The 14,272-nt window shown below is 49.2% G+C and overlaps 1 protein-coding gene across 4 annotated transcripts; it reads right to left on the reverse strand.

Moving 5' to 3' along the window:
- Positions 1-669: 669 nt before the first annotated feature.
- On the reverse strand, positions 670-13,800 carry ELP6 (elongator acetyltransferase complex subunit 6). 4 transcript variants are annotated; one of them, XR_006264569.1, is made up of 8 exons: positions 13,359-13,526; positions 11,470-11,548; positions 10,359-10,429; positions 7,849-7,967; positions 6,641-6,842; positions 4,627-4,773; positions 2,889-3,478; positions 670-2,733 (listed from the first exon to the last, which is right to left on the reverse strand). XR_006264569.1 is itself a non-coding variant. In XM_043443048.1 (7 exons), exons 1-7 carry the CDS (start codon positions 13,596-13,598, stop codon positions 3,350-3,352), a joined length of 987 nt encoding a protein of 328 aa, XP_043298983.1. In that variant the 5' UTR covers positions 13,599-13,800; the 3' UTR covers positions 670-3,349. The 4 variants fall into 4 exon arrangements, 3 of the variants coding, with proteins under 3 accessions (XP_043298983.1, XP_043298985.1, XP_043298984.1); XM_043443048.1 differs by having other exon boundaries at positions 670-3,478; positions 13,359-13,800; XM_043443050.1 differs by lacking the exon at positions 11,470-11,548 and adding an exon at positions 9,531-9,663 and having other exon boundaries at positions 670-3,478; positions 13,359-13,470.
- Between the last annotated feature and the right edge of the window lie 472 nt (positions 13,801-14,272).

Below are 14,272 nucleotides of genomic sequence, written 5' to 3' on the forward strand. Positions count from 1 at the left end.
TAACTATTTCAGAAATAAATAGTACTAGAACTGATACAACAAAGAAAAGTAGCCATAAATAAAGACCAATAACAAAGAAAAAGTTTTAAATTACCTCCAAAAAGTTACTTGACCTTGACCAACCCAACTCCAAGTCCTAAATTAGAATAAAAAGCACTAAGAATTTCAAAACATATAAAAAGCAGCAAGTTCTTCAACATGGTATGAGACACATACTGCTCTATGCTCAAACAACTACAATTTTTTACATGAGAGGAACAAGTCCCCGAAGAATATTTTAGACCTTGGTTAGATCTGATAAATTTCATCTGGCTAAATACTGGGTTGGACCAATATTTATCCATAAGATGTTGCCAAAAAACATGAATGAACTTTCTGGCCAACCCAGGAAGTGGGCATAATATCCTTTAAGTGAAGACTATTTCTTTTTTTGCCTCATCAAACAGCTTGTGGGATTTTAGTTCTCTGACCAGGAACTGAACCTGGGTCCACAGCAGGGAAACCCCAAGTCTTAATGACTGGATCACCAGGGAATTCCCAATAATGAAGAATCTTGATACTGACATACGCTAACCTTTCAATAGTTACTAAAGACAAATTTCAGAGAGGTTCATTTATGAACTTCACACTTAAATAAACCAGAACTACATAAAGAGAAAAGAACATTACTTCTTAGTAAATACTGTTGGGTTATTTATTAATAGCTATGAGCATGAATACAAATAACAACACTGTAAGAAGTTCTAAACAAGTCTAAATTTTAAGCATATTTTAAAAACTATTGATATTTTAAAGTAGTAAAAAAAAAACAAAGAATAGCACCTTCATTCCAGCAACAAGAAATATACATTTCTGAATTCTGAAGAATTAACATACCATCATAAAAAAATAGAACATTCCAAGGTCCTGTTCAAATAGTACTGGTTCCATAAATTCCTCCCTGATTCTCTGCCCCCTCAATTTAAAAAAAAAGTGAGGGTAAATAATTGCTCGTTCCTGTGACCATCAGCCTATAAGCCTCACATTACTTGAACTGCCTTGATGGGCCTTATTACCTTCTCCACTGCATCACATTTAGTTCCTATTTTCTATGCCCATTCAAGTACAGCAGGTACTAAACCCTTAATACCTATATACCTTAATACCTGTAAGGTATTACCTATTAATACCTTAATACCTATAAGGTATTAAACCCTTATATAAAATAGGTGTTTGAAAAATATTTCTTGATGTGTATCTGAATATTAAAAAAATGTTTCTGAATATTATTTTCTACAAACCAGAAAGTAGAAAAACATACACAAAGACAATGATAAAATCTTACTTCCCCCAATATTACAAAGAATAAAAAATAAGGTTGACACCAGCTTTTAAATGGTAAATGATTAAGGGTGAGAAATAGATCCTATACACATGGGAAAACTCAGAAAATTATATCTTGTCTTTAACCTGATGCTGGTGGAGGAACCCAACAGGTCACTGTTAACTGGTGCCATCATCCAGAATGGAACGACTTGATGACAGGTGAGGGCCGGCCCATGCTTTCAATCATAAATTCCACTTCAGGGAGAAGGCTCTCAAATGTCATCATTCCCTTACCCTGGTAGGCCTCCTCTCTGCCTTATTTAGAGCACTGCTCATGGTCTAACTCCACCTCCCTTAATCCTCAGTTCTGTTGACTGTCTGTTTCCTCCCCTGGGATGTCAGTTCCAGGAGGGCAGAGACCTATTGTCATTGTTACACCCTCAGAAAGGGTTGGTCGCTCAGTCATATCCGACTCTTTTCGACCCCATGGACTGTAGCCTGCCAGGCTCCTCTGTCCATGGGATTTCCCAGGCAAGAATACTGGAGTGGGTTGCCATTCCCTTCTCCAGAGGATCTTCCCGACCCAGGGATCAAACCCGGGTCTCCTACATTGCAGGCAGATTCTTTGTCATCTGAGTCACCAGGGAAGCCCCACGCCCTCAGGAGGTGCTCAATATATGCTGAATGGATGAATGTTCTAAGGAAACAAGTACCTGCCCCAATCCCCAAACAGGCATAGTATATAAAATTCACAACAGCATAATTTATAATTACAAAAATCAGAACCCACATGCCCAGAGAATAGCTATGCAAAATAGAAATTAATGACACCATAAAATGTTAAGTAGCCATTAAACATCAAAAGTTTACTGAAAATATGTATAAACCAAGTGAAGAAATAGCATATCATGTAAAAAGTGTCCTGGAGTGCCTTACCCACTCAGAACTGTAGCTCATATGAAGCGTGTATAAATACTGACATATTAATAAAAGAATCTCTTTAATAACTACTTTAAGCGACTTACACTCGTAATTTTAAAATATTCTAGCAAATGCCGTATTTTGAGAAGAAAAGCAGCCACTGTGTCAATGGAAAAACCTACACAATAGTCAGCATGACTTGAGGAGCAGGGCGATAATCTGTTCCCCTTTACAAAGCTCAAAAATGTTAACAGTAAGTTAAAAATAAACACTGGTAATGAAAATTTCCTTAGTCCCTGCAAAGCATTGTTATCTTTTCCATTTATTTTTTAAGGTTGAATTCTTCGTAGCATAACGTACACACAATAGAATGTACCCATTTTAAGAGAACAGGCTGAGGCGACCTTGACTGAGCGGCTGAGCGCGGCAAGTGGATCACAGGATGCTGGGAGGGAGCGCCCCGCCTCCAGTCTTCACGACTGGCTCCTCCCCAAGGTCCTCGCCTGCCTGGCAGCAAGAACATTCGTTCCCAGCCTCACCAAGGCCAAGCAAACCTGTGCCCCATGGGGGCCCCGTGTGGCCAAGCCCAGGGCCTTGATGGCTTGGCCTCAATGGCATGCAGGGCCAGGTACCCAGCGACCACAGAAATAGGAGGAGCTAACCTTTGAACTGGGCAGAGCCTGCCTCTGGTTTAAATGAGGGTCAACTGGCAATCTGTAGCCTAATCTCCTAATCTGTAGCCTGCTCTATGGTGCTGAGCGTGCTTCCAAACACCTCGAAGCCTGCTTCCTCACTGGACTGAAGAAGAAAAAAATATCCCTGCAGGATGAAGGTGAAAAGTAAACGTGACCATCCATGGGAAGCCACGAGGCGGGAGCTCACTGTGTACCAGCCACGCTTATCCTAGATGTCACCCCGGACACCTGCCATCCAGGACTGCCTCCTGGCTGACACGTTCACACCCACTCTGGCTTTGAAAGTCACCACAACCAAAAATGGGGAGTTGGGGCTAAAGCATTATGTACGAGAAGGCTCCAAAGGACCCCATTTCTGCTCGGTTGCTTTATCTTTCACCACCAAAAAACAGTCCCACCCAGGAAGCTTCAGCCACCCCTAAATCAGGTCACAGAACAGCAGGAGACATTCCTTTGGCGAAAAAGGACACACTCTTGTCCTGGATCTTGTACTGGTACGTGAGGCTCCGATCCCGGTGGGCGGTGGGCTGCAGTGGTCTTCTCCACAGGATCTTCAGCTACGTGACAAAGAGAAGAATGAAAGAGGAGAGGCCCCCCAAGTACCTGCTCCAGTGTGAACCCTGTCTGCTTCCTCGGTGACCTTCAGCTGAGGTCAAGTGCGATGCAGTAATGGGACCGACTTCTGAAAGGCAGCTTACTACCCATCACCTAAAAAGAGAGGTTTCCCCTCCATTTCAATAGTAATATTTGCTCATCATGGAAAACATGAAAGACAAAGAAAAGTAGAAAACACTCATCCAGAGAAACACCATGAAAGTACTTTTGTGTATTCCCCTTTGGTCTTTTCTGTGGGCATGGTTTTGTACTTTTGGGCTAGATGAACTTGGAAGGCCAACGCACTAGAATGCGCACACTCAATTCCGAGGCTCAGAAGACTGGACATTTGTCCTGAGTGACTACAACCCTCTGCGGGGCTGAGTGGCTTCAGAGCCACGCGCTGCCAGGGGAAGGGTCTCCTTGGGGTGTGCCTGGCGTACCACCAGCACAGCCTCTCGGAGCTTGCTCGGATGCTGTTTTCCATACCTGACTCTGAATGACTCTGGGCCAAAACCCCCACCCACCCTTAATGGATCAAAAGTGGGCAACACGAAGTTAACTGGAAGAGGTGGTAAAGGCTTTGGGGTGATCCCGAAAGAGAAGTTTCGGAAGGCAGAGAACCATGGCAGCCCCCGGGCATGGGGAGAACCTGACCTCCCTTCCAGGCACAGGCAGGACTCCGCGCTTCCCCCAAGTACTCCAAACATCCCTGCGGAGGGGTTGGGGGATGGCAATAATGCCAGCCAGGAGAACAGCCTCCCAAGTCTCCATTTGAAAAGGAATGGCGTTGGCCTGAATACACAGAGCCTGCTGTGATCCTGTGGTGGAATTCCACTCTTTACTGCCTTCCCCAGGAAATAGCCGGACAGTTGTCTCCTCTCCAGGAGCTCCCCTATGGCTGCAAATGACCACTGTGCAAAACCTGCCCTGGTGCACGGGGCCGAGAACCCCTGGAGCGGACTCTGATCTGCATTCACACAACTTCCGAGGCCTCCCTCCCACTCGAGGGCATATCCCAGTTGACTACCCCAAGGCCCGACACTGTCCCGTGGGCAGTGGGGCGTGCAGAGGAGGCGAGCAGCTCCCGGTGAGCCAGGGCCCCACGCACCTGCCCGTGCACGTCCTTGCAGAAGCCGGTGGCCAGGCCCTCAGCCCGCAGGATCAGGTGGCTCTGGTGACTAAGGCCGTTCAGCAGGACGTCACTCTCCTCGTCCTCGGCATCTCCACGGTCGTGTACGAGGGCCACGATGTTTCCCTGCAACAAGATGGAGGCTGATGGAGGGACGCCAGGCTCAGACACACGGGTCTCTGGGACCCTCCACTGCCCCGCACGCCCTCTCACGGGCCTGGGCTCGGGGCCCGGGCCTGCAACCGTCTGCTGGAACAGCTGCACCAGCACGTCCGGCCTGGATGTCCAGCTCGGTTCGTCTGCAAGCAAGGAAGAGCATCCAGTCGTGAAAAAGAATAAAGCAGATCAGTGCGTTCTGTTTTGGGGGCGGTGGACAGCAAAACACACAGTGTGTGTTAGTAAATGAAAAGAAGTACCAAACTGTGTGGATGGTGGGTTAAGTCGGAACATGAAAAAAAAGGCAGGGAGACAAGCATACATACAAATGTGTTTATGACTGCTCAGATGCTCCGGAAGGACATATAAGGGAGACAAGGAGAGACTGACTTTTTGCTAAAGTAGACTTTATACTGTTTATATCTTCTTTTTTACTTTAATAAGCTATTTTAATGTTAAAACTTTAATTAAAATATTTAAAAACTTTATAATATAAAAATATTAAAATTTTAATATTAAACTATTACCAAGTTTTACTTTCTCAATTAAAATAAGTGTTTTTACAAAAAGAAGTTGGTAGTGGGCCACATGGGGCTTCCCTGGTAGCTCAGCTGGTAAAGAATCCACCTGCAATGCCGGAGACCCCGGTTCAATTCCTGGGTCGGGAAGATCCCCTGGAGAAGGGATATGCTACCCACTCCAGTATTCTTGGGCTTCCCTGGTGGTTCAGGTGGTAAAGAATCCACCCGCGATGTGGGAGACCTGGGTTCGATCCCTGGATTGGGAGGATTCCCCTGGACAAGGGAAGAGCTACCCACTCCAGTATTCTTGCCTGGAGAATCCCATGAACACTCCGTGGGGTCACACAGAGTCGGACACGATTGAGTGACTGAACACAGCGCAGCGGGCCACACAGCAGGCTCAGCGGCACGGGCTCACTGCCTGCTTCACTCCTCCCCCAGCCCCGCTGAACTGTGTCCTCCAGGCCCCTTACATGTCCCCCTCCTCCCGCTCTCTCCCCATCACCCTGCCGCCTGGCCCTGCAACTGTAGCCAGGACGGCCTGAGAAGGTCCCCTAAATCCAGCTTCCAGGCAGGACCTTCCATGCAGGAGGTGTGTGGCATGCACCGCTGGATCCACACTCCCTGACTAACCCACTTCCCCCGCTTCCCACTGCTCTGTGCCCAGCCTGGCCCTGTGGGACACATGCTCAGCTGATGTCCACAAGCTCCCCCTCACTTAACTCTTGCAGTCTGGTTCCTGGGAGGTGGGTACCACAGGCGTTACTGTTTTGTTAAAATCTCTATTACGGCAAAGTCTATTTTTGCCTCGTAACTTAACAACAAAGGTTATACCTTATCCCTGCATTGCACCTCATTTATTGTTGTTTTTGTTTTTGGACATGCTATGTGGCATGTGGGATCACAGTTCTCTGACCAGGGATTGACCCTGTGTCCCCTACAGTGGAATCACAGAATCTTAACCACTGGACTGTCAGGGAAGTCCCTTCACCTCAAAATCCTTAAAGCAGTTTTATATCGATTATCTTAACTGACCTTCAAAACACACTCAGAGTGATACTGCCGTGTGGCAGAGCAGGGACAGACGCAGTACCCCACGTGGCCAACCCCACTACAGAGAGGGCCAGGCACCCTCCAGATTTCAGGCTCTTACTTTTTAGCAATGGCAGGTAGCAGAGTGCAGGCTGCATGGAGTGAAGATTTCTGGGGCTGCCAGAGTAAAGAAAAAGCCCTCAGCCATCAGACAGAAGAGCTAACTGCCAGCAAGCGGGCCTGTGGGGTTCACGGCAAGAGCTTTGGGTGCAGCCCCTGATTACCTTCCATTCCCGGCACACAGTGGCCCTGCAGTAGTGGACGAAGTCCAGCACCGCCACCGGCCCCGCGCCCAGGCTCAGCAGCACGCTGAGGTCGTCCACCAGCAGCACCGGGCACCTCCAGGCGGCCTCCCCACCGTCCACGGGCTCCAGGGCGTCCCGCACAAACGTGTACAGCGGCTGCAGATCCCCGGTGCTGGCCTCCCTGGGCACAGGGCAGAAGTCACCAGATAGCTCACGTGCTCTCCAGATGCTCAAGAGACAACGCAGCACCACGGGGGGATGGGGGGTGGGGGGGGATGGGGGAGGGAAGGAGGTGGGTCCAGCGCTTGGCACCAAGGGGCACATGAGCTGCCTGGGAAGAAAAGGCACGCTCCCCCGGGCATGTTTACTTCAGTACAACTATTCCCTGAGGCCCGCTGGGTACAGAGCACTGTGCTAGAAACTCGGGGACACAGAAATAAACCCTCCCCAAGGCCCACACAGCCTCTCAGTCCAAGGGCCTAAGGCCTCTGCTTTAAAGGGAGACGCCTTCCTGGGAGGTCATAACTGAGGATGAAAGCTCAGCAGCAGTTCACGCGTCCGGGTGCCGAGCGGCACCAGGCCCGACCTACTGCTGCGCCAGCGGGTACGGCTGGCCCCGCTACGTCCGCCTCCCCAGCGACGGCAGCAGCAGTCTCCCAGCAATGAGGGGGTGCGGAGGTGGGCTCAGAAATCAGGACCTGGGGCACAGGTCCCGGCCTCACGGCCCCCCACTCCAGGGCCGAACCCCGTCAACAGCAGGTAGAATGATGCTCTCTATACAATCTGGGCTCAGGGGGAGACCAGGCCCACCCGTTCAAAGACAGCCGGCTTTAGAGACGGGACAGGCTGTGCGCAAGGCCACACACACAGGCCACACACTTGGCCTTTTTTTTCTCTTTTTTTTTTTTAACATTATTTATTGATTTGGCTACGCTGGGTCTTAGTTGCAGCATGCAGGATCTCCCATCTTCGTGGGCTCCTTAGCTTTCTACAGCTTCCAGGACAGGCACACAGCCTCTGGCAGAGGCGAGGACCTTGAGTGATGCTGCGACACCCGGGGAGCGCCTGCCTTGTGCAGCCGGTTCTGCTCTCCCACTCGCCAGAGAGAGAGAAGGGGGGTCACACGGAGACCCGGGGCGGGGCCCACCTGCCGGGTGTGCTCTGGGCTGGGCGGAGGGCTGACTGACCTGAGGAACTGCAGGGGGTGCGGCTCCTCCCGAGGCCGGAAGAAGACGTCCACCGCGGACTTGAGACCCTCGAGGACCACCAGCTGCCCGCGTTCCCGCGCTGCGGTCAGGCTGACACCCTGCACGCGACCACAGAGAGGAGAGTGAGTTCAGGGCTGGCGGGGGCCGCATCGGAGTGAACTTGGCGCCAAGGGGCTCATGACTCCAGGACTCCAGCTCCTGGGAGGGCTCCGGGCCCCTTTAGAGCCCCGCAGACGTGCGTCTGGCTGGCCAACATGGGAGCCCAGGTCTTGTCTCCCCTGGGTGTTCCCCACACACAGCCCCTGTTCTATTGTCAGATGTGCATTTACATGTACTTCTCACATTTTCTTTAAAAAAAAATTTTTTTTTACTTTTTCTTTTCTTATTTTGCTGCACTGGGTCTTAGTTGTGGCACGCAGGCTCTTTCGCTGCGGCATGTGGGGTCTAGTTCCCTAACCAGGGATTGAACCTGGGCCCCTTTCATTGGGGACACAAAGTCTTAGCCACTGGACCACCAGGGAAGTCTCTACTTGTCACATTTTTTTAAAAACTTACTTCCTTTTGCTTATATACTTATTTTTTACCTAGTACTGCTTTTTACTTTACCATAGTAATATAAAGTTGCCTTTTTAAGGACATGTAGTTACAAAATAAAATACATTTAAAAACAGAAAGTAAATAGTAAGCTGGTGGTGGGGTGACAGTCTCTGTTGCAACAGCTCAACTCTGCTCTCCTAGCAGCCACAGACCACTCAGACACAGATGGGGGTGGCGGTGCTCCAGTAAAACTTCACGTACAGAAAACATGGGGTGCAGACTGCAGCTGGTCAACCCCTGTTCTCAACCAGCGCTCCGTAAACATGGGTCTTCATGAACCACACAATTAAGAATCTCCTGAGGGTTTCCCTGGTGGCTGAGTGGTAAAGATCCGTCTGCTAACGCAGGAGATACGGGTTCGATCCCTGATCTGGGAGGATCCCACATGGGTCAAGAGCAATTAAGCCCATGCACCACAACTGTGGAGCCCGTGCCCTAGAGCCTGGGAACTGGAACTACTGAAGCCCACACGCCCTAGAGCCTGTGCTTCCCAACAAGTGAACCCACCGCAATGAGAAGCTCATGCACCGCAGTAAGAAAAGCACCCGCAGCAATGAAGATCCAACATAACCAAAAATTAAAAAATAGAAAAAAAAAAAGAATCTCCTGAGATACTTGATTAAAATGCAGATCTCTGGGTCCCACTCCAGAGCTCCAGAACTAGAAGCCTTAGGGGCAGGGTCTGGGAATCTGCATTTCAACAAACACCCCATGATGGTGACACTGTCCAGACATGCAACCCGCGGTTCCGCAGAATTAGCAGGTGACACAGAACTCCTTAGACTCCTCGTGTCCCCAGACCAGGCCTTGACCGCTCAGTCACACGCTGGTGTTCACTGGGCACCAACAGCACCAACTGCAGGCCGGGCAGACAGAAGGCCTCCTGGCCGTCCCCTCTGCTCTCACTCACTACTATCGTACTGATATAAGGACAATACTACAGCAAGAGGACGGAATCTCACGCTCCAGTGCCTGGCACACCCAGAGCTGCGCAGTCATTCCTGCCATGCTGGTGAGTCAGAGGTAACAGGAAAAGCAGCCAAACCGGATGTGAGAACACACACCTTTCTCATCCGAGCTCACAGGTGCCAGGGCCACATGCATGCCTCACCGACCTGGAATGCAACCTGTGCTCCTGGCACGACTGTGCTCCCTGAGGCGGTGCTCTGACCTCCAGCACGGGAACTCCTCCCTTCCCTGCAAAGGATGGGAAAGAAAGGGCCTTCCCCCTCTTGCCCTCTCACTGGTTTCCCCCCATCAGAGAAGAGGACTGACAGTAAGGCTGTCATTTCAAAGATCACTGCTGATGGGTAGCCTGGGTTTCTCCCGCTCTGAGTCTGACTTAAACCAAAATCCAAAAACACGTAACAACAAGAGCCCCAGAAATTCACCTGGTCACAGGTTACAAGTAATGTGCCAGGTGAGGCGCCAGGAGGGTCACCAGCCTCTCAGCCATCTTACTCTCGCTTGGCTGCATTTAGTAAGACGAGGGGCAAACCAAGATGAGGTTTGGGGCACGTGACAAAAGCCCTCGGCTAAGGGAGAGGCAGTGGGAGGCGCTCAGCTGGGCAGCGGACCAAGCTGTGATCGCTAACCCGCTGGGGACAAGACTAACGATCACACTGAGAAGGAAGAAACCTTAACCGTCCAGGCTCGGTAGAGAAGGGTTTGATTTAATCCATAACAGGTCTGGTTCTAAACACTTGACAAATGAACGAGCAGAGAGGCTGCCCTCGCCCTTCAGATAAAGGGTTTAGGATCCCATGATTTCCTTAGACCCTCCCTTTCTAAGTTCTCTGCAACCCAAACAGGGAAGCCCAGCCTGACAGCATACATATGCCTGGCACACACACTCACTCAGGGATCTCATCACAGAGGTCTAAAATACTTACCAGCTTCTGCCCCACGATATTATAGTGACTGAAGGACTGGACGAGGGCCACAAAGCAGACTTTACAATTAGCTGGAAAACAAAATAAACTGATTTTTAACCAAGTCTCTATTTACAACCAGTCTCAGATACTTCTTGCCTCTGGAAACAAAAGAACTGAGGCAGATCTAGAGAACCCACGCCTTGCAACCTGACATACTCAACTTGATTTGAAGATGTACTTTTCATATTAATAATTATACCTTATATTGATAATTTTATCTTATTTCATTGATTCTGAGATGTACGTTACCTGTGAGATGTATCACTTGGAACCTTAGTTTGTTCCCCTGAAAATCACTATAGTTTTAAAAAAGCTGTATTTTTCTAACTACTCTTTGGTTACAGAGATGCAACTGAATTTTTTTTTTTTTTTTGCAACTGAATTTTTAAACTAGTCTAACACCCAAGAGGATATAAGAACACAAAGAAACTCTAGCTACCTTATGAACTTAATTAATTCTAATAACTTATCTGTAGATGCTCTTACTCTGTATAAGCTGACAATAACATCATCTAGAAAGGAAAATCACTTTCAAAGCTGTAAATTATTACAACTCAGAGTGCCAAAGGTCAACCTTATATCCTGGCCTGGCTCAGTGGGGACTCAAGGAGAATCAGTAAGTCTTTTTTTTTTTTTTAATTTGGCTGTTTTCTTCTAATCGATTTCCATGTGTGAACTGCAGAGCTGTTTTTTTTTTTTTCCCTCTCTGTTCCTTTGAAAGCATCTACTGCCAGGGCAAAGTGGTAATGGGTTGAGTGCCTAGAAACTTCAAACTACCCAAGAACCAAGGATCAACTAAATGAAGAGGCCACACAAGGCCCTGAGGGAGTCAGTGCCTGCACATGGGGTGAAGTGGAAGGCAATACTGGATATAGTGAATACATGGCAGTCTCTGGCATAGAAGGGGTGGGAACAAGATGGTCCAGTAATCCCATTACCTAACAAATAGCCATCTGGTTACCCAAACACCAAAGGCCTGGCTAGTTAATACTATTTCTAGGGCTACCTGAAACAGGCCTCTTTTTTTTTACCCCCTGGCCTTGGATTTTCTTTTTCTACAGTCTTATACCTTTGAGGTAGAAGGAGAGAAAGTGGTGCACAAGGAAACTGCCATCAGTCTTGGCATCACAGAGTAGAGTCAGCTTCCCCTAAAAGTTAAGAGCACAAAAAGATGTATTAGACTCCCTGGAAAGAGGTCAATTGAGTGTCAAAATCTAGTGGATTGTGTCTACTCTTAAATTTCTATACCTGGAGACTCATATGTGTGTGTTTGTGTATTTAACCAGAAAAAGAAAATAGGTAAAAATTATAGAAAAACCAACAATGAAGGTGATCTGTATTAAATGCACTTATTTTGGGCAAGCATATCTCAAGCTATCATCTTTCCCAGGCAATGGAGAATAAAATCTCTTCTTTTCTTCACTTCTCTCCAGTCTTGGAAAGAATTAAATCCTGAACAAAGTAAGATTTTACCATCAGAACCCAACAAAAATCACTGACTTTCCAGATTGCAAGGAGTCTTCTAAAAAGTCAACTGATCCAACCTTCTCCCTAACTCTAATCCTCATGCCAATTCTGTCCCATAGGCAGGGGAGAAGGAGAAAGCAGTTGTTCCAAGAGACAGCCAGGATCAAAGTCCTCTTCCCAGTGGCCTTGGAAACTGCGTCAGGCAGGGCTCTCATTGTGTAGAGCCCTGGAAAAACCTTTGAAGATGGCCTTTGCAGGGTCTGGCTGTCCTGCTTCAGTCACCCTTTGTTCCTTGTCAATGACAGGGAAGGTCATCTCTCTTTATGCTGTCGTGATATTTTTTCCGCTCATAAAATATGAAAGATTACACTAGCAGACTCTGAGGGTTACCCCTGGCGCTGTCATTTCCGGGTGCCCACTTCTATCCCTCACTGGGGCCCTGGGTTTGGACTTTGGATGTACTAGTAGTAACTGGCAAGGTAAGCAGCGCCATCTGGAGGCTTGGGCAGAGAAAAACTGCGGGGCAGCTAAAATGCACAAGGATTTACTTAAAACTAAGTAACTGAGTAACAAAAAGGCTTTACACACTAAGTGTCTTGGCCGCCTGGACGAGCTTACCATTTCATCAGAAAGACAGGAGTTATGAAATAAATCACCTATGTTCCTAGGAGAGGCAACCCTCGGCCTAACGCAAGAACATTTTTGAGATGCTCTAGACCGTGGGAAGGAGAGAGCGAAGAAAACAGAGTAGGGAGGCCAAAGGCGGGCTTGCGCAATCAAACGTTGGCTGCGAGCAGCTTCAGAGAGCACTGTTCAAAAACATGAGGAGGAAGACGAGCAGAAGCGTTCGCTGAAATCTGCCGAGTGCTCCCAGGACAAAGGGGGCTTAAGGTCGTTAAGAAGTTGCTCCCTTGTGATGGGGGGCGGGGGGTGGAGGGTTGGTTTCCAGGTGGCTCAGTGGTCAAGAATCCGCCCGTTAAGGCAGGAGACGCGGGAGACGCAGTTCCATCCCTGCGTCAGGAAGATACCCTGGAGAAGGGAATGGTAATCCACTCCAGTATTCTTCCCTGGAGAATCCCACGGACAGAGGAGATTGGCGGGCTACGGTCTATGGGGTCGCAAAGAGTCGGACACGACAGAGCGACTAAACTACCACCACCAACCTCTGTTTGGGCGCTGGGACTCCCACCACGCTGAATACGCACAAGGGTCGCCTGTACACTTAAGTCCAACCCAAAGGCACAACGTGCTTCCTGTGGTCTTTCAACGGCGCACGAGACCTTCGAAAACGCTCAGGATGCCCACCTTGCGCAGGCCTAAGTGTCCAGCCCAACCTCGGGGGCGGGCCCTCTGCGGACTACAACTCCCAAGAGCCCCCGGGCCACGGACGTCACGTGATTTTCCACAGGTCCACGTGCGCTTTATCCGGGTGTGCGGTCTTCCGCCGCGCTCCCAGAATCCAACCTCCTCCCCGACCTTACGACCTCTTACCTGCTCCGCCCCTTCAGGGGTGGTGTTGAGAAGGTTATTGAGTTCTGGGAACATTCCGATCTCCAGAACACACGGGGGTCCCGGATGGGAAGATGAGCTGCCGCGGATACAGCGGAGGCTGGAGAGCAAAACCCACCACACAGGACCACGCGGGAGGAGTGCGCACGCGCAATTCCCCTGGTCAGGCGCCGGCCGCAGCCAATGAAACGCGCGGGTCGGAGCGGGACGCTCTCGGCGCATGCGCAGAGACGCGCACCAGGCCCGGGACCCTGGGCACTGAGCAGTGCGGGTTTCTTACCTGCATTGCACTCGCAGAGGGTTTCCCCCGACCAAGGCATCAGGAGGTCGGGTCTCTTCTTCCTTCCCTCGACCGTGCGTTCTTCCCATCCCAGAGCCTCCTTTCAAGCTCCTGCGGTGTGCCCCACACTACTAAAGGCTCTGGCTGCAATGGGCGAACCAGACAGGCGAAGACGCCCGCTCTCGCACAAAACAGAGAACAGACGTAATAAACATGGAATAATAAATTGAAAAATTCTATGTGTGTGTCGGGGGGGAGATGAAACTGGATAAAGGAATAACGATGGGATGGGGGTAGGTTTTGGAATAAAACAGGTTATCAGGTAGGGTCACTGACCAAGTAGGGTTGGAACACGCCCTGCATGCTTCTCCTTGAGATTTTTGCACTGTTTCCCCTCCCTGGACTGCAGCTGTTAAAAAAAACGCCACTTCTTTCAGGTCTTTGTTTACATGTCAGTTTATCAACACCCGCTGGATCATCAAAAATGCAAGAGAGTTCCAGAAAAACATCTACTTCTGCTTTATTGACTACACCAAAGCCTTTGACTGTGTGGATCACAACAAACTGTGGAAAATTCTGAAAGAGATGGGAATACCAGACCACCTGACCTGCCTCT

Source organism: Cervus canadensis, chromosome 22, assembly GCF_019320065.1.
Source record: "Cervus canadensis isolate Bull #8, Minnesota chromosome 22, ASM1932006v1, whole genome shotgun sequence".
NCBI lineage: Eukaryota > Metazoa > Chordata > Mammalia > Artiodactyla > Cervidae > Cervus > Cervus canadensis.